At 38.3% G+C, this 20,278-nt stretch overlaps 1 protein-coding gene across 1 annotated transcript in view; it reads right to left on the reverse strand.

The window, feature by feature from the left end:
* The window catches only part of LOC128652486 (uncharacterized), an 868,114-nt gene that overhangs the window by 139,578 nt on the left and 708,258 nt on the right, over window positions 1-20,278 (reverse strand). The window contains exons 90-91 of the mRNA XM_053705422.1: window positions 16,667-16,763; window positions 8,037-8,221 (exon numbers count right to left, since the gene is read on the reverse strand). Of these exons, the coding sequence (XP_053561397.1) occupies window positions 8,037-8,221; window positions 16,667-16,763 (282 nt within the window). The remainder of the gene's footprint in view (window positions 1-8,036; window positions 8,222-16,666; window positions 16,764-20,278) is intronic.

Genomic DNA, 20,278 nt, shown 5'->3' on the forward strand with positions numbered 1-20,278 from the left:
TTATAAATCTTTGCAGTACAACATATATATTTGAAAATAAAAACTCTTAAAATAATCTTAGATATTTCAAATAAGGGTTTAATATCAATACCAATTATGTTAATTGCTACAGGTATTAAAGCAAATATCCAGTCTTCGGGCTAAATGCTTAAAATCTTCACTTACTGTATTTAAACTGCTGGAAAAAAGCTCTTGCTTTTCTAGTTCAGAACTAATTAGAGGTCTTTGAAGTGCATTTAAGTTTACTCTAAATTGTTAAATAAATTAGATGGGCAAATTAAAACTTAACCTTTCATTAAGATGCTAATTTAATTTCTGAGAGCTGCTCCATATTCTAAAAGCTTAGAAAGCATTAAATGGGTTATGTTAAATGGACACTATCATTATGTTGGCAAAAAAAAAAGGGAAATTATTGAAAAATCTCTGGATAATAACTCATACCGAGAAATCCTGAAGAAATAAACGGCTAGATTACGAGTTGTGCGTTATGAGGGGTGCGGTGCTAATTTGCAGTTTATTCTGATCGCTCACTTTACTGCAGCGCTGGTATTACGGGTTTTTATCAACCCGGCGTTAACAGGCACTGCACTCCAATACCAGCGCTGCTTAAGTGAGCGGTGAGCTGGTTGTATGTGCTCGTGCACGTTTACCCCATAAACATCAATGGGGAGAGCCGGCTGAGAAAAAGTCTAACACCTGCAAAAAAGCAGCATAAAGCTCAGTAATGCAGCCTCATTGATTCCCATGGGGAAACACATTTTATGTTTACACCTAACACCCTAACATGAACCCCAAGTCTAAACACCCCTAATCTTACACTTATTAACCCCTAATCTGCCACTCTGACATCGCCGACACCTACATTATACTTATTAACCCCTAATCTGCCGCTCTGGACATCGCCGCCACCTACATAAAACTTAATAACCCCTAACCTGCTGCCCCCAACATCGCTGACACCTACATTATATTTATTAACCCCTAATCTCCTGCATAGCGTAAAACTCATAACTACTGACTTTAGAATGCGTTACGGATCTTGGCGGTAGAGGGTGTACCGCACACTTTTTGGCCGCCCAGGCAGACTCGTATTACCGGCACTATAGAAGTCCCATAGAAAAAAGCCTTTACAAAATTTATGTAAGTTGCTTTGCGTTAAGGCCAAAAAAGTGTAAAAAAGCAGCGTTAGGACCTGTTAACGCTGCTTTTTTACCTTAACGCACAACTCGTAATCTAGCCATAAGTGTTTACCATTCTGGGTCAAGCAGTCATTGCAGGTAACAAAACCAGAAGTAAATTATTTTTCAGGGTTTAAAGGGACAGTCAAGTCCAAAATAAACTTTCCTGATTCAGATAGGGCATGTAATTTTAAACAATTTTCCAAATTAATTTTATCATCAATTTTGCTTTGTTCTCTTGGGATTCTTAGTTGAAAGTTTAACCTAGGAGGTTCATATGCTAATTTCTAAGACCTTGAAGGCCACCTCTTTTCAGAATGCATTTTAACAGTTGTTTACCACTAGAGGGTGTTAGTTCATGTGTTTCATATAGATAACACTGTGCTCATGCATGTGAAGTTACCTGGGAGCCAGCACTGATTGGCTAAACTGCAAGTCTGTCAAAAGAACTGAAATAAAGGGGCAGTTTGCAGAGGCTTAGATACAAGGTAATCACAGAGGTAAAAAATATATTAATTTAACTGTGTTAGTTATGCAAAACTGGGGAATGGGTAATAAAGGGATTATCTATCTTTTAAAACAATGCAAATTCTGGTGTAGACTGTCCCTTTAATAGAAAGTAGTATATTTGGTCTTATTTCAAAATAAAAAGTATGGCCGTCCACAGATATTTTTGTTACCTCTAAACATACATCACTCCTGTTTAAAAGTGGTTTGTCCACTGCCAGTATTAAAAAGAATTATCATCATGACTGTATCCATATACAACTTTGAAAAACATAATTTATGCTTACCTGATAAATGTATTTCTCTTGTAGTGTATCCAGTCCACGGATCATCCATTACTTATGGGATATTAACTCCTCCCCAACAGGAAGTGCAAGAGGATTCACCCAGCAGAGCTGCTATATAGCTCCTCCCCTAACTGCCATTACCAGTCATTCGACCGAAAACATGCAGAGAAAGGAAAACCATAGGGTACAGTGGTGACTGTAGTTTAATGGAAAAATTACCTGCCTTAAAGTGACAGGGCGGGCCGTGGACTGGATACACTACAAGAGAAATAAATTTATCAGGTAAGCATAAATTATGTTTTCTCTTGTTAAGTGTATCCAGTCCACGGATCATCCATTACTTATGGGATACCAATACCAAAGCTAAAGTACACGGATGACGGGAGGGACAGGCAGGCTCTTTATACGGAAGGAACCACTGCCTGAAGAACCTTTCTCCCAAAAACAGCCTCCGAAGAAGCAAAAGTGTCAAATTTGTAAAATTTGGAAAAAGTATGAAGAGAAGACCAAGTTGCAGCCTTGCAAATCTGTTCAACAGAAGCCTCATTCTTAAAGGCCCAAGTGGAAGCCACAGCTCTAGTAGAATGTGCTGTAATTCTTTCAGGAGGCTGCTGTCCAGCAGTCTCATAGGCTAACCGTATTATGCTACGAAGCCAAAAGGAGAGAGAGGTAGCCGAAGCTTTTTGACCTCTCCTCTGACCAGAATAAACGACAAACAGGGAAGACGTTTGTCGAAAATCCTTAGTTGCCTGTAGATAAAATTTCAGGGCACGGACTACATCTAGATTGTGTAGCAGACGTTCCTTTTTCGAAGAAGGATTAGGACACAAAGATGTAACCACAATCTCTTGATTGATATTCCTGTTAGTGACCACCTTAGGTAGGAACCCAGGTTTAGTACGCAGAACTACCTTGTCTGAATGAAAAATCAGATAAGGAGAATCACAATGTAAGGTAGATAACTCAGAGACTCTTCGAGCCGAGGAAATCGCCATTAAAAACAGAACTTTCCAAGATAACAACTTGATATCAATGGAATGAAGGGGTTCAAACGGAACCCCCTGTAAAACATTAAGAACTAAGTTCAAACTCCATGGTGGAGCAACAGTTTTAAACACAGCCTTGATCCTAGCTAAAGCCTGACAAAAAGCTTGAACGTCCGGAACTTCTGACAGACGTTTGTGTAAAAGAATGGACAGAGCTGAAATCTGTCCCTTTTAGGAACTAGCGGATAAACCCTTTTCTAAACCTTCTTGTAGAAAAGACAATATCCTCGGAATCCTAACCTTACTCCATGAGTAACTCTTGGATTCGCACCAATATAAGTATTTGCGCCATATCTTATGGTAAATCTTTCTGGTAACAGGCTTCCTAGCCTGTATTAAGGTATCAATAACTGACTCAGAAAAACCACGTTTTGATAAAATCAAGCGTTCAATTTCCAAGCAGTCAGCTTCAGAGAAATTAGATTTTGATGTTTGAAGGGACCCTGGATCAGAAGGTCCTGTTTCAGAGGTAGCGACCAAGGTGGACAGGATGACATGTCCACTAGATCTGCATACCAAGTCCTGCGTGGCCATGCAGGCGTTATTAGAATCACTGATGCTCTCTCCTATTTGATTCTGGCAATCAATCGAGGAAGCATCGGGAAGGGTGGAAACACATAAGCCATCCCGAAGGTCCAAGGTGCTGTCAAAGCATCTATCAGAACCGCTCCCGGATCCCTGGATCTGGACCCGTAACGAGGAAGCTTGGCGTTCTGTCGAGACGCCATGAGATCTATCTCTGGTTTGCCCCAACGTCGAAGTATTTGGGCAAAGACCTCCGGATGAAGTTCCCACTCCCCCGGATGAAAAGTCTGACGACTTAAGAAATCCGCCTCCCAGTTCTCCACTCCCGGGATGTGGATTGCTGACAGGTGGCAAGAGTGAGACTCTGCCCAGCGAATTATCTTTGATACTTCCATCATTGCTAGGGAGCTTCTTGTCCCTCCCTGATGGTTGATGTAAGCTACAGTCGTGATGTTGTCCGACTGAAACCTGATGAACCCCTGAGTTGTTAACTGGGGCCAAGCCAGAAGGGCATTGAGAACTGCTCTCAATTCCAGAATGTTTATTGGTAGGAGACTCTCCTCCTGATTCCATTGTCCCTGAGCCTTCAGAGAATTCCAGACAGCGCCCCAACCTAGTAGGCTGGCGTCTGTTGTTACAATTGTCCAGTCCAGCCTGCTGAATGGCATCCCCCTGGACAGATGTGGCCGAGAAAGCCACCATAGAAGAGAATTTCTGGTCTCTTGATCCAGATTCAGAGTAGGGGACAAGTCTGAGTAATCCCCATTCCACTGACTTAGCATGCACAATTGCAGCGGTCTGAGATGTAGACGTGCAAAGGGTACTATGTCCATTGCTGCTACCATTAAGCCGATCACCTCCATGCATTGAGCTACTGACGGGTGTTGAATGGAATGAAGGACACGGCATGCATTTTGAAGCTTTGTTAACCTGTCTTCTGTCAGGTAAATCTTCATTTCTACAGAATCTATAAGAGTCCCCAAGAAGGGAACTCTTGTGAGCGGAAAGAGAGAACTTTTCTTTTCGTTCACCTTCCATCCATGCGACCTTAGAAATGCCAGTACTAACTCTGTATGAGACTTGGCGGTTTGAAAGCTTGAAGCTTGTATCAGAATGTCGTCTAGGTACGGAGCTACCGCAATTCCTCGCGGTCTTAGTACCGCCAGAAGAGCACACAGAACCTTTGTGAAGATTCTCGGAGCCGTAGCCAATCCGAATGGAAGAGCTACAAACTGGTAATGCCTGTCTAGAAAGGCAAACCTTAGATACCGGTAATGATCTTTGTGAATCGGTATGTGAAGGTAAGCATCCTTTAAATCCACTGTGGTCATGTACTGACCCTTTTGGATCATGGGTAAAATTGTCCGAATAGTTTCCATTTTGAACGATGGAACTCTTAGGAATTTGTTTAGGATCTTTAAATCCAAGATTGGCCTGAAAGTTCCCTCTTTTTTGGGAACCACAAACAGATTTGAGTAAAACCCTTGTCCTTGTTCCGACCGCGGAACCGGATGGATCACTCCCATTAATAAAAGATCTTGTACGCAGCGTAGAAACGCCTCTTTCTTTATTTGGTTTGTTGACAACCTTGACAGATGAAATCTCCCTCTTGGGGGAGAGAATTTGAAGTCTAGAAGGTATCCCTGATATATGATCTCTAACGCCCAGGGATCCTGGACATCTCTTGCCCAAGCCTGGGCGAAGAGAGAAAGTCTGCCCCCCACTAGATCCGTTCCCGGATCGGGGGCCCTCGATTCATGCTGTCTTAGGGGCAGCAGCAGGTTTCCTGGCCTGCTTGCCCTTGTTCCAGGACTGGTTAGGTCTCCAGCCTTGTCTGTAGCGAGCAACAGCTCCTTCCTGTTTTGGTGCAGAGGAAGTTGATGCTGCTCCTGCTTTGAAATTACGAAAGGAACGAAAATTAGACTGTCTAGCCTTAGGTTTGGATCTGTCTTGAGGCAGGGCATGGCCTTTACCTCCTGTAATGTCAGCGATAATTTCTTTCAACCCGGGCCCGAATAAGGTCTGCCCTTTGAAAGGTATATTAAGCAATTTAGATTTAGAAGTAACGTCAGCTGACCAGGATTTTAGCCACAGTGCTCTGCGTGCCTGAATGGCGAATCCGGAATTCTTAGCCGTAAGTTTAGTTAAATGTACTACGGCATCTGAAATAAATGAGTTAGCTAACTTAAGGGCTTTAAGCTTGTGTGTAATCTCATCTAATGGAGCTGATTCAAGTGTCTCTTCCAGAGACTCAAACCAAAATGCTGCTGCAGCCGTGACAGGCGCAATGCATGCAAGAGGTTGCAATATAAAACCTTGTTGAACAAACATTTTCTTAAGGTAACCCTCTAACTTTTTATCCATTGGATCTGAAAAGGCACAGCTATCCTCCACCGGGATAGTGGTACGCTTAGCTAAAGTAGAAACTGCTCCCTCCACCTTAGGGACCATTTGCCATAAGTCCCGTGTGGTGGCGTCTATTGGAAACATCTTTCTAAATATCGGAGGGGGTGAGAACGGCACACCGGGTCTATCCCACTCCTTAGTAACAATTTCAGTAAGTCTCTTATGTATAGGAAAAACGTCAGTACTCGCCGGTACCGCAAAATATTTATCCAACCTACACATTTTCTCTGGTATTGCAACTGTGTTACAATCATTCAGAGCCGCTAACACCTCCCCTAGTAATACACGGAGGTTTTCCAGCTTAAATTTAAAATTTGAAATATCTGAATCCAGTTTGTTTGGATCAGAACCGTCACCCGCAGAATGAAGCTCTCCGTCCTCATGTTCTGCAAATTGTGACGCAGTGTCTGACATGGCCCTAATATTATCAGCGCACTCTGTTCTCACCCCAGAGTGATCACGCTTACCTCTTAGTTCTGGTAATTTAGCCAAAACTTCAGTCATAACAGTAGCCATATCCTGTAATGTGATTTGTAATGGCCGCCCAGATGTACTCGGCGCTACAATATCACGCACCTCCCGAGCGGGAGATGCAGGTACTGACACGTGAGGCGAGTTAGTCGGCATAACTCTCCCCTCGTTGTTTGGTGAAATATGTTCAATTTGTACAGATTGACTTTTATTTAAAGTAGCATCAATACAGTTAGTTACATAAATTTCTATTGGACTCCACTTTGGCTTTAGCACATATAGCACAGATATCTTCCTCTGAATCAGACATGTTTAACACACTAGCAAATAAACTAGCAACTTGGAAATACTTTTCAAGTCATTTACTATAATATGAAAACGTACTGTGCCTATAAGAAGCACAGAAAAAGTTATGACAGTTGAAAATTAATAAACTGAAAAGTTATAGCATCAAATCTTTGTAAAAAACACAATTTTAGCAAAGGATTGCTCCCATTAGCAAAGGATAACTAACCCTGATAGCAGAAAAAAAAAATACAGAAATAAACGTTTTCTTTTTTTTATCACAGTCAACTACAATCTCACAGCTCTGCTGTGAGTGATTACCTCCCTCAAAACAAGTTTTGAAGACCCCTGAGTTCTGTAGAGATGAACCGGATCATGCAGGGAAGACTATAAACTTCTGACTGAATTTTTTGATGCGTAGCAAAAGCACCAAAAAAGGTCCCTCCCCCTCACACATAACAGTGAGAGAGATCAGTAAACTGTCATAAATTAAATAAAACGACTGCCAAGTGGAAAAAAATAGTGCCCAAAACATTTTTTCACCCAGTACCTCAGAAAATTAAACGATTTTACATGCCAGCAAAAAACGTTTAACATTAATAAATTGAGTGTTATTAAAAAGCCTGTTGCTAGTCCCTGCAAATTAGGCTAAAGTTTTATGCATACAGTATAATTCCAGTGAAGTGCCATTCCCCAGAATACTGAAGTGTAAAATATACATACATGACAGCCTGATACCAGTTGCTGCTACTGCATTTAAGGCTGAGTTTACATTATATCGGTATGGCAGAATTTTCTCATCAATTCCATTGTCAGAAAATAATAAGCTGCTACATACCTCTTTGCAGATTAATCTGCCCGCTGTCCCCTGATCTGAAGTTTACCTCTCCTCAGATGGCCGAGAAACAGCAATATGATCTTAACTACTCCGGCTAAAATCATAGAAAAACTCAGGTAGATTCTTCTTCAAATTCTACCAGAGAAGGAATAACACACTCCGGTGCTATTATAAAATAACAAACTTTTGATTGAAGGTATGAAACTAAGTATAATCACCACAGTCCTCTCACACATCCTATCTATTCGTTGGGTGCAAGAGAATGACTGGTAATGGCAGTTAGGGGAGGAGCTATATAGCAGCTCTGCTGGGTGAATCCTCTTGCACTTCCTGTTGGGGAGGAGTTAATATCCCATAAGTAATGGATGATCCGTGGACTGGATACACTTAACAAGAGAAAGAATGGATTTTTGTATTAGCAGATCATTATAAGCATAAAACGTTATGATTCTATTACTTTTATATTGATAGCAGAATGTGAAATCGTGCATACCTGATTTAGCTGAATAGGCCCCATAGCGATTAAATCATTTAGTCCTGTATTTGGAAATAATTTCAGGGTTTGGAGAATTCCATGTAGTACACAGATTCCAAAGCATGTTGCCCTAACAGTGATAGATTCCTCCTTTAGCTTCACAAGTGTTGCTTCTTCTACATGATCTAATGCAGTCCCGATAGCTAAAAACAAAGTAAAAAAAAAAAGAGAAAAGAAAAACTCTGTTTGTTCAATATAATATAACCTGTTTAAAAAGTAATACTCTAAAAGTTCAAGAGATTAAGTGAAGTTCTGATCAATAACCCATCATATATATTATTTATTCACATATGCACAAAAATCAATGTATTGGTATGTAGATTTGTGCTTTGTGTGTGTGTGTGTGTGTGTCTGTGTATAGCAGTTTAATAATCTAATAATGATAAAGCAGTCCCTGACTAGTATGTAACCAAATAACCATGTGTGGAATTAGCAAAGAACATGCACACTGGGTGTTTGGCATTGTTATTAATAAAGTTGGGGCATGGAGTTGGCACTTCTTTCTGAATGACCCTTATTTCACAGACATATATTATCTTTTCTGCTGTGTGACTCTGTTTTCCTCTCCAAATAATATAATTTGCATGTAGACCTAGTTTTTGAAAATATGCTGCATGACTAATTTAGCCAGAGTTTTTAAAGGGACATGAAACTCATTTTTTTCTTTCATGGTTTAGGTAGAACATACAATTTTAAACAACTTTACAGTTTACTTCTATTATCAAATGTCCTTAATTCTTTTGGTATAATTTGTTCAAAAAGCAGCAATGCACTACTGGTTTCTAACTGAACATATGGGTGAGCCAATGACAATCGGTATATATATGCAGCCACCAATCAGCAGCTAGAACCAAGGTTCTATTCTGCTCCTGAGATTACCTAGATAAATCTCTTAGCAAAAGATAACAAGGAAGCGCATTAAATAATTGAAGTAAATTGGAAAGTTATTTAAAATTGTATGCTCTGTCTGAAAGACATTTTAACTTTACTGTCCCTTTAATACCCTTCAGTTTATTATTTGTTATTTTTAATAATCATCTTTAAAATTAGGAAGGGTTAAAGGGACATTAAACCCAATTTTTTTCTGTTGTGGTTTAGAAAGAGCATGTCATTTTAAACAACTTTCTAATTTACTTCTATTATCTAATTTGCTTCATTCTCTTGATATCACTTGCTGAAAATCATATCTAGATACGCTCAGTAGCTTCTGATTGGTTGCTGCACATAGAGGCCTTGCGTGATTGGCTCACACACGTGCATTGCTATTTCTTCAACAAAGGATATCTAAAGAATTAGGCAAATTAGATAATAGAAGTAAATTGGAAAGTTGTTTAAAATTTCATGCCCTATCTGAATCATGAAAGTTTAATTTTGACTAGACTGTCCCTTTAAGGTTAAATTTGTTCATTTTTTTAACCCATTAAGTATTTCTTTTGATAGGCTTCATATTTTAATCTTCCAAGATTATTAAGTTTAATATTTTTGAATTATATTTTTCTTAAATTTAATAGATTAAAATCAATATTCGAATTCTAGATTTCATTACTCTGACATATGATTTTCATAGATGTGAATTGTCAAGGTCCTGATGAGCTTACTGCATGAAGAGAAATCACACAAAGGGGTAGATTTATCATAGTGCGAGCGGACATGATACAGTGAGTTCTTGTGAACTGCTGGTGCAATGCCGTCCCCTGCAGATTTGTGACCAATCGGCCGCTAGCAGGGGGTATCAATCAACCCGATCGTATTCGATCGAGTTAATTTCTGTCGGTGGCTTCGGAACAGGCGGACAAGTTATGGAGCAGCGGTCTTTAGACTGCTGCTTTATAACTTCTGTTTCCGGCGAGCCATACGGAGCTTGATAAATCAGCCCCAAAATCTGTGGTTGTGCATTATATTGTAATGTAAATGTTTCTCCTTAACATACAAAACCCTGCATAGAGAGATAAACAGCTCTCAAATTAAAATGTGTTTTTATAAAACAGTTTGAGGGACCTCACAGCAATGACGAGACTTCTTAGATAATCTCTCAAGAGCAGAGAGTTTTAGATCATCAGGCCCCAAGTCTGAGGTCTTTTTAAGAAAACAATTATATCTGAATGTTGATTTTCATGGACTTACATTCAAATCTTTATATGTCTATGAGGCATAACAGTTAAATGCACAAAATGTAATATTCAAATAGAATTGTCATACACTTAATTTACTGGTCTATAAAAACCTAATAAAAGCATAAAAATGTGCAAAGATGCAAATGACAACTTAAGTATTCACTCAAACACAAAACAGTAGGAAACAATCAGTTTATGTTTAAATATTTCACATTCCAATGTTCTGCCCATAGCAGAATATATTCAATGTATTTTCAAATAGATATTCCTATATATATCTGTATATATATCCAAAATAAAAATAAAGCACTCACTTGTCTTCAGTCGGCAAACAAATGTATTCTGGTGTGACGTTTTGGGGTAAACAAGCCCCTTCCTCTGATAAACAAACAATGAAAAAAGTGAGCCTTATAAAGCCTAGATAGACCCTCCTTCAGCAGTCGGCCAATAGGGAAACAGCATGTGCAAAACATAATATAAAACAGCTAATAAGCTGTATAAAAATATGTAAAGTGACAATAACTAATGAAGCAGACTAAATGGTGATCACATCCATGTCACAAAGGCACCCACATAGGTATCAACTGAAAAAAGAGAATATAGTGGCAAAATCCAAACATCAACAGTTCATACCAATAAGACAGAGAAATTGCCGAAAATAGCACCACCTGATGGTGGATACACCCACACCCCTTATGACATACAGTATACAAAACACAACACTTACAACAATCGCTGTCAATCTAGCCAATATAATTGCACAAGAGAGAAATAACTTAAACACTGGCTACAACAGAACACATAGTGCCGCATCAAAGCGTGCAAAAGCCTCACATGAAAACACATAGAAACCAGTCTATAGCATCAAAACAATGTTGTGCCGTAGTCATAGTGACCAGCAAACTGTATGCGGTATGAACCAATCAGAACAACCAAGCCCCACTACAGGCATCACTTCATACTATGCTATACAGCTCCGGAAGAAAAGGGCTATGATTTTCCAACTCAAGAGGGCGTGGTCACGCCAATAACGAATCAGAGGTCCCCAGCACAAAATAAACAGAAGCCACAAACATGCTAAATATCAACCATGAGACCAAACTTATTCATTAAAGACACGCAACCCTTCATGTAAAAACATCCAGCGGGCGTATCCAGAGGAGTCTTAGTAGTCACACATACTGAAAAGGACCAATAGCACAAAAGCACAAAAAAAGGGGGGGAAAGGGGGCGTAGTCCACCCCACGCCAGCGTATCAGAACAACAAATCAATATGCCTAAGGGAGGGGGGGTCATACTGCAAAAATAACAGCTGTAGAACGTGCACATGAGACTTGTGCACAATGTCCTACAGTATGAAACATAAAAAGGGGCATCTGACCGATCATCAGCAATAGTCATAAGCTGAATACCTCAGCACTTTCTCGAAGCCCTAACTGTTCAGTGTTAGAGACAAGGGACCGGTGTGAGTCAACATTGAATAATATGTACAAACTAAGAGATCATTGGCCAAGAGTGGCCCCTCCAAAAAATCTTCGGTCATCAGCACTAAAAGGTGCACCAATGTCAATATTACCTGTCATCTCAAGGGGAATGAACTAAACTGTACAAAATACCAGACATAATAAAAATGTGTATAAAAATTAACATGAACCTTAAAGCCAACCAGGGGCATATCAAATCACAAAGGCATCCATCTCTGATGCCAAACAAAACTTTAAAACAATAAACAAAACAAAAATAAAAATCAAAACAAAAATCTAACAGAAGAGACCAATGGGGTGCCACCAGTGACATGTCTAGACCCACACAGAGACTGCAACACAAACCTTAAACGTAAATTGTGAAAAAAAACAATGAAAAAAACAAATCTGAAAAGATATATGTACATAAAATAAAATAAAAGCAGACATATACAAGACATAAGCCCAAACAAGTGAATGGCATATTGTCAAAATTGCAAATCAGCAAAAAGAAAGACAACAGAAAAATATATAGCAGCCAAAATTCCAAAATGATGGATATATGTGGACTCTCATTAGCTTAATCAGGACCCCTATGAGTATAGAGGTACCCAAATAAGTGGGCATTTAAATGTACCAAGGGCTAAATAGTAATGTGAACTCTCATAATGAACATACATTAGAGATAGCATTGCCATCCTGTATTGACATTGAGTCCCTTGGGTGCAAGAGTTCCAAGCTCAAAAATCCACCTTGTTTCTCTCCTGAGTAGAATTTTCTCTCTATTTCCCCCCCTTCGGAGTGGGGGGACATGGTCTATTATACGAAACCTTAGGTCGTTCACTGAGTGATTGTCTTCTAGAAAGTGGTGAGCCACTGGTTGTTCTGCTTTCTTGATATCAAAGGCTTGGCGGATAGAAGAGCGATGATTCACCATATGTGAATATATATATATATATATATATATATACACACCTATATATAATCATATATATATATATATATATATATATGTATATTGGCATAAATAGTTGTGCCAAAAAACATGAGATATATATAGAAATATGTATTTACGAATAAATAGAACATATTATGTTATGTGAAGAACATTGGAATGTGAAATATGATGTGAAACAAAAACAAAAACAGAGGCGCCACATGTGTAGATCAATATAACCAGAAAATCCAATAAAGGAGCAGAATAAGGGTACTCACAAACGAGGCGGCACTCTCTTGTGCCAGTAGGGGCGGGCTGGTTTTCAACAGCAAACCAGCTGGCTGTGTGTTGATCTCCCCCGGATGAACTGGAAATATTTGTCTCCTGGATGACAGACTACGGCCAAAACTGCAGTGGAAGGAGGAGGAAGAGCTAGAGTGCCCTTAGGTTACTGCTTTGAGGGTAGTTACATCAACACCAGACTTATGTAAAAGTATAAAATCAGTATTTTATTATACAAAATAAAAGTACCAAACGGTATAACAAATTACAGCTGGGTGATGACAACCTATCTCCCCATAGACCATACAATAAAACAACGCGTTTCTCGGGGAACACCCCGTTTCCTCAGGCTTGTATATTCATTGTATACATGGGTGCCCTTTATATAGGGCTCAGTAACCTAATGTTCAAATAAACCCTCCCCTTCCTTTGCACAGATTGACCTATCATGTCCTTCCTTTCCCAGCACTCCCCATTGTTGTGGTAGTGTGCTGTTCAATTAGTTAAAATTATATGTCACAACTATATTATAAATTATAAAACCTTATTTACCTATGTGTCTATAAAGATAATATGGTATTGAACAGTTAGATCGATAATTGGCAGTTTTGATCGTACCCTGTGGATATTGTTATCGTAGTAGAAAAGCTAACATATGTTGCGTGCCTAGCCAATAGATTACGACCATGTTGGGGGCCTGTCCTGGTATGGCATTCTCATTGGTTACACTATATGCTGCATGTTACAAATAATGTTATCATGACGTAGCGTCATGTGGTCGGGAATGTAACGAATGGCTAATGCCGTAATTCAGACGTCAAAAGAGACGACGCGTGATCACATGATCACTACGACCCGAGCGTGTGTATCCCTGTCCTATTGTGGTTACTAAGGGCGAGATGGTTACGCCCATATCTAACTCTGACACTAATGGAAAAACGTGAATTGTGATTAGTATCGTGCCATTGGTTGTTTATGTATTTGTAATGTTACGATCTATATAATAAAACATAAAATAAGTGAATACATTTCACTAATAGTCAAATTACACATCATGGACTCATGGCAATACAGCATAAAGTCCACATGTCAATAAAAATAATCATAAATGGAGTGATTAAACATTGTGGTTTCGACGATCAGAAAGATCTCTGAATTTCCCTGTGAATTGGTAAAGGCATAGAAAAAAACTTAGAATGCAAACTTCGAAACTACAAAATACACCAAAAATATGTGGTTTGCGTTCCGAAGTCTGTATGTTGCCATTTGATATCGTATATATAAATAAAGTGTCATGGTGTATGTGAAGTGACTAACTAGTGAATAACAATAAGGGGCTAAATCATGGTGGATTACATTTTAAATGGTTACCATAAGGTAGTGACATTGTCACCCGATAAAATAAGAGTGTAGGGGTGTGTGAATGGGCTAACAAAGATTATGAATATGTGGTGAGAGAGTGTGATTGGGCCAAATGGGTGGAGGTTGTAATACAATGTATTAAATATAATAGTCTGGATTCCTAATTAGTATGTGATGCGTTTGACCATAACTATAAATAAAAATTCTTAAATCTGTGATCTAAAATATATAGTGCTTGTAGATGCAAAACCAACAACAATGGGGTGTAGAAAAGTCCAGCGAACAAAATGCACATATAACCATACATATATTGAAAATAGCAGTGTCTCGTATGTATATATGAACAGGGATATCTATCCTCCTTCCACTGCAGTTTTTGCAGTAGTCTGTCATCCAGGAGACAAATATTTCCAGTTCATCCGGGGGAGATCAACACACAGCCAGCTGATTTGCTGTTGAAAACCAGCCCGCCCCTACTGGCACAAGAGAGTGCCGCTTCGTTTGTGAGTACCCTTATTCTGCTCCTTTATTGGATTTTCTGGTTATATTGATCTACACATGTGGCGCCTCTGTTTTTGTTTTTGTTTCACATCATAGAATTACATCATCCAGTTGGGTGAAGACAGAGAGCAGCCTGTTCAAGTACTGATGGACATTTGAAGAAACTCGCTGGACTTTCCAGATCTGGTTGCCTATACTATTGATCTGTACAATTTTCACATTTCATCATAGCATTATTCACCTTATATCTAACGTACCGTGTGGGTACATTTGGTGTAAAATATTGTTATTTGCTTCATTGCTAGCTGACATTCCCCCACGTTTCATATACCAGCACATACTTCTTATTATCTGCATCTTTATATATTTCTCGCAAGAGTTAAGCGCCTCCTATAGAAGCCTAGTGATAGTTTTATCACGGTGACTTCTGTTTAGGAATGTGAAATATTCATATTTTCATGTCGGGTTAGCAAATTTTAGAATATGCAGTCGGGTTTGCGCGCAAGTAGGGTGTTTTTTTCCACTTTTTTTGCTCCATTGACTTCTATGGGGGAATTTGTTAACGCATGTGCGATATTCTAAATTCGCTTTTTGTGAGCATCGGGTTAGAGCAGTTTGCTTTCAACTTGTAATATGAGTGCTACCTGACTCGAGCAAAAAGCTTACTTCTAGAGTAGTTAGCTCGAGAGTGGGTGTGTTAAATACTGCTCCACTTGTGATCTGGCCCTAAATGTTTAATCCAAAAAACTTTGTAATGTACATTTATTTTTACCTGCTTTTCCTGCAATTAACTCTAAAAATGGAAAGTCTGGAGTGGATCCCATTAGATTCTGAGCTCTGACCCTAAAATATTCTACACAATGATTGATTGACCAATGTGCTTGACCTATGTAGGAATTCATTTTTAGCGCAACTCTGCATCCTGCTCGAGTAACCAATTGAGGGATGAGCAGGAGCTGTCAATCACCCTGGTCTGAGAAGTCCGGGGGTCATAAAGAAACGTAATTTCAGGATTGGAGTAGCAGCGGTCTGATGACAATCAAGTCAAAATTAAACTTTCATGATTCAGACAGAGCACCCAATTTTAAACAACTTTGCAATTCACTTCCATTATCTAAATGTGCACAATCTATATATATGCACACTTTTTGAGGCACCTGCTCCTACTGAGCAGGTGCAAGATTAACAGGATTATTATTATTATTATTACTCTTTTATTTATAAAGCATCAACAGATTCCACAGTGCTCCCCATGGGTACAAAGATGAAAGTACAACAGAGAAACAATACAATAAAAGGCAACATTTTACAGACAAAAACAGGGGGAAATGAGGGCCCTATTCCCGTGGGAACTTAAATCTAGATATACATATATGCATTTTGTGATTGACTGATGGCTATCACATGATGCATTAGGAAGGAAAATGTAACTAACTTTGACCTTTTTTAAAAAAATCTACTACTCATTTAAAATCCAAACTAAGTGCTTTTTCATTGTTGTTTTATTTTGCATTTATTGATTATTCTATTCTAAAGCAGCCGAAGGAACTCCAAAGCAGCTTCTTAAATGGAGCCCTATGTGTTAAATCCCTTTGTGCTTGGGATCTACAGAGAACTACGGAAACAGACCCAGACCCAATCAGAAATGATAGTCGCACGACCCAGCTGTGCTCAAAGTGCAAAGTTTAGAAACCTATATGTACTTAGAAACAATCACACCTAGATCTAAAAGACTCGTGAAAAAAAAAAATTAATTCACAATGATAAAATTACTTTCTCACAGACTTATTGATTTTGCTTATTCTTGGCTTTGATGGAGGATTTCAGATGTAGCAGTAATATATGACAATGTGATTAATATAATAATACTTTATCGCTTTAAAGACTTGAAGTTGTAAAATAATTTTCTTTTACATCAGTTGTAATCACCTGAAGATAGTAGTCCTGGGAATGAATCAATATATTCCACTTCCTTCAGTAGCAACCTTCTGCTTATGTCATGTGACAGAAAGTAGTGCCAGGATACCTGTAATGTATTAAATATAACATAAGAATGCAAGAAGGCGTAAAGCTTCCGTGCGCTAAACAGACTCATATTATGTACAGTAAGTGTAATTAGAACTTGATTTTAACAAGTATGCCGTATTAAGATTAAAATAAATCTACAAACAGTACAAGAAAAACTGGATCCTAAAGGGACAGTCAATACAAAAAAAAAAAATCGGATGAAGAAAGAAGAGGATGCTCTGCGTCGGATGTCTTGAAGTTGGACCTGCTCCGCGCCGGATGGATGAAGATAGAAGATGCTGTCTGGATGAAGACTTCTGTCCGTCTGGAGGACCTCTTCTTCCCGGCTTGGATGAAGACTTCTGCCTGTCTGGAGGACCACTTCGCCCAGCATCGTTGAGGACCTTGGCCCGGTTGGGTGAAGACTTCTCAAGGTAGGGTGATCTTCAAGGGGTTAGTGTTAGGTTTTATTAAGGGGGATTGGGTGGGTTTTAGAGTAGGGTTGGGTGTGTGGGTGGTGGGTTTTAATGTTTGGGGGGTATTGTACTTTTTTTCACAGGTAAAAGAGCTGATAACTTTGGGGCAATGCCCCGCAAAAGGCCCTTTTCAAGGCTATTTGTAATTTAGTATAGGGTAGGGCTTTTTATTATTTTGGGGGGCTTTTTTATTTTATTATTGGGATTAGATTAGGTGTAATTAGTTTAAAAAAACTTGTAATTATTTTATTATTTTCTGTAATTTAGTGTTTGTTTTTTTCGTACTTTAGATAATTGTATTTATTTGTAGTTAATTTAGGGAATTAATTTAATAGTGTAGTGTTAGGTGTAATTGTAACTTTAGGTAAATTTGTCTTTATTTTAACTAGGTAGTTTTTAAATAGTTAATGACTATTTAATAACTATTCTACCTAGTTAAAATAAATACAAGGTTGCCTGTAAAATAAAAATAAACCCTAAGCTAGATACAATGTAACTATTAGTTATATTGTAGCTAGCTTAGGGTTTATTTTATAGGTAAGTATTTAGTTTTAAATAGGAATAATTTAGGTAATTGTAGTTATTTTATTTAGATTTATTTAAATTATATGTAAGTTAGGGGGGTGTTAGGGTTAGGGATAGACTTAGATTTTGGGGTTAATAACTTTAATATAGTGGCGGCGACGTTGGGGGGCGGCAGATTAGGGGTTAATAAATGTAGGTAGGTGTCGGCGATGTTAGGGATGGCAGATAAGGGGTTAATAAAATGTAACTAGTATTTGCGATGTGGGAGTGCGGCAGTTTAGGGGTTAATATATTTATTATAGTGGCGGTGATGTCCGGTTTGGCAGATTAGGGGTTAAACATTTAATTTTAGTGTTTGAGATGTGGGGGACCTCGGTTTAGGGGTTAATAGGTTGTTTATGGGTGTTAGTGTACTTTTTAGCACTTTAGTTAAGAATTTTATGCTACAGCGTTAGACCATAAAACTCTTAACTACTGACTTTTAAATGCGGTACCAGGCTTGACAGGAGAGGGTGTACCGCTCACTTTTTGGAAAACTTGTAATACCGGCGCTATGCAAGTCCCATTGAAAAAATAGGATACGCAATTGACGTAAGTGGATGTGCGGTATTTTCGAGTCTGGCCGAAAAAGTGAACGGTACACCTGTACCTGCAAGGATCGTAATACCAGCGGGCATTAAAAAGCAGCGTTGGGACCTCTCAACGATGCTTTTTAAGGCTAACGCAAGACTCGTAATCTAACCGAAAGAGTTACATCAGTTCTTGGAATGCAAGCGCATGTATAATATTCTAACTATAACCATTTTGGATATTTTTTCTTTTCTTTGTCTGTATTTTACAAAACAAAAGAGATTGTACTTTTGTAAGCTAACAATCCATTTAAATAATAATACAACAAGCATAAAATGTTTCATTATTGAAAGTATAACATTATTGCAATATTCATTTATTATTTGTTTTACTGCCTAATTATTGCACAGGGACGTTCTTGAGCAGCTCTGCACCCAGGACCTGTAAGTCTACCCAAATAAATGAGTTTGGGTAAGTCCCCCCCCCCCCACACACACACACACACACACATCAGAGGTGGCAGCTAAGTTAAAAATCATTGTCTGTAAAACCGATGCTTCTTAACTATAACTATCAGTAAGCAGGCTTGCATAAGCGAGACTGCACCACGTGACATCCAAAGAAGTGTTTGTGTTAAATTGAATAAAGCATTAAAGGTATAGTCTACAATAGACTTTTTATTGTTTTAAAAGATACATAATCCCTTTATTACCCATTCCCCAGTTTTGCATAAACACAGTTATATTAATATACTTTTTACCTCTGTGATTACCTTGTATCTAAGCATCTTCTGACAGCCACCTGATCACATGACTGTAACTATTTATTATCTATTGACTTGCATTTAGTACTATATTGTGCTAAATCTTAAATAACCCCTGGGCGTGATCACAATGTTATCTATACGGCCCACATGAACAATCAGTCTCTTGTTGTGAAAAGCAATTTAAAAAGCATGTGACAAGAGGCGGCCTTCAAGGGCTTAGAAATTAGCATATGAGTCTACCTAGGTTTAGTTTCAGCTAAGAATACCAAGATAACAAAGCAAATTTGATGATAAAAGTAAATTGGAAAGTTGATTAAAATTACAAGTCCTATCTGAATAATGAAAGCTTAATTTTGACTAGACTGTCCCTTTCATGGTAGTACAAGGATTTGATTTTAAGCTGAATTAAAATGACTGAACTGATTTTTGTTGCCGTTTTCTTTGTATTTCACAAGATATAGCATGTTGAAAAAATAATATTTTATTTTTCTTGACACTAATGCAACTAAAAATGATAATAATAAAAAATAATATTTCTTTAATTATCTCTCTAAACCAGAACTTTAGTATATTGATACTAGGTGGAGTTTAATAATAAAATCTAAAATATAATAAAGACAAAGCGACAAGGCAAATCGGTAGTCATAGCAACATGCAGAAGAACAGAAAACCAGAGGCAAACATTTCTGTTAAGGTAGCTACTAACATATAACCCTTATTGGTGGACAGTTTAACAAGGATAGTTTGAAGAGCTCCCAAATAAAGGAAATTCCAGTGAACAGAGTGTGTAGTGAATTATTTTCAATAGATAACAGAAATAAATTAAAAAGAAAGTAAAGCAGAAGGATAGCATTAAATGTTACATCTACTGAGACATTTAGGTCTACTTTAAGAGCATGAAATAGTTGTCAAGGGGCTAATTCAATAAAGGTAGCAGTGGCCTTTAGGGTAGAAATCTCACATCATTAGATGGAGCATTACACAGTGATTATTATCAGACAAGGAAGCTGAAGATGAGGAGACTTGTGGCTGGTGAATAAAAAAGACATTTGCCTTACATGAGGAATTGTCAATTGCAATGTTTATTTTTTTTAATACTCTGCGATCTTCTGCTGAACATGTATGTGCAACATATAGGCCTCAATTACATATGCAGCGTTGCCTGCAAAATCCTCCGCCGCCAGATTTTACGCGATT

This window comes from Bombina bombina, chromosome 3 (assembly GCF_027579735.1).
Source record: "Bombina bombina isolate aBomBom1 chromosome 3, aBomBom1.pri, whole genome shotgun sequence".
Taxonomy (NCBI): Eukaryota; Metazoa; Chordata; class Amphibia; order Anura; family Bombinatoridae; genus Bombina; species Bombina bombina.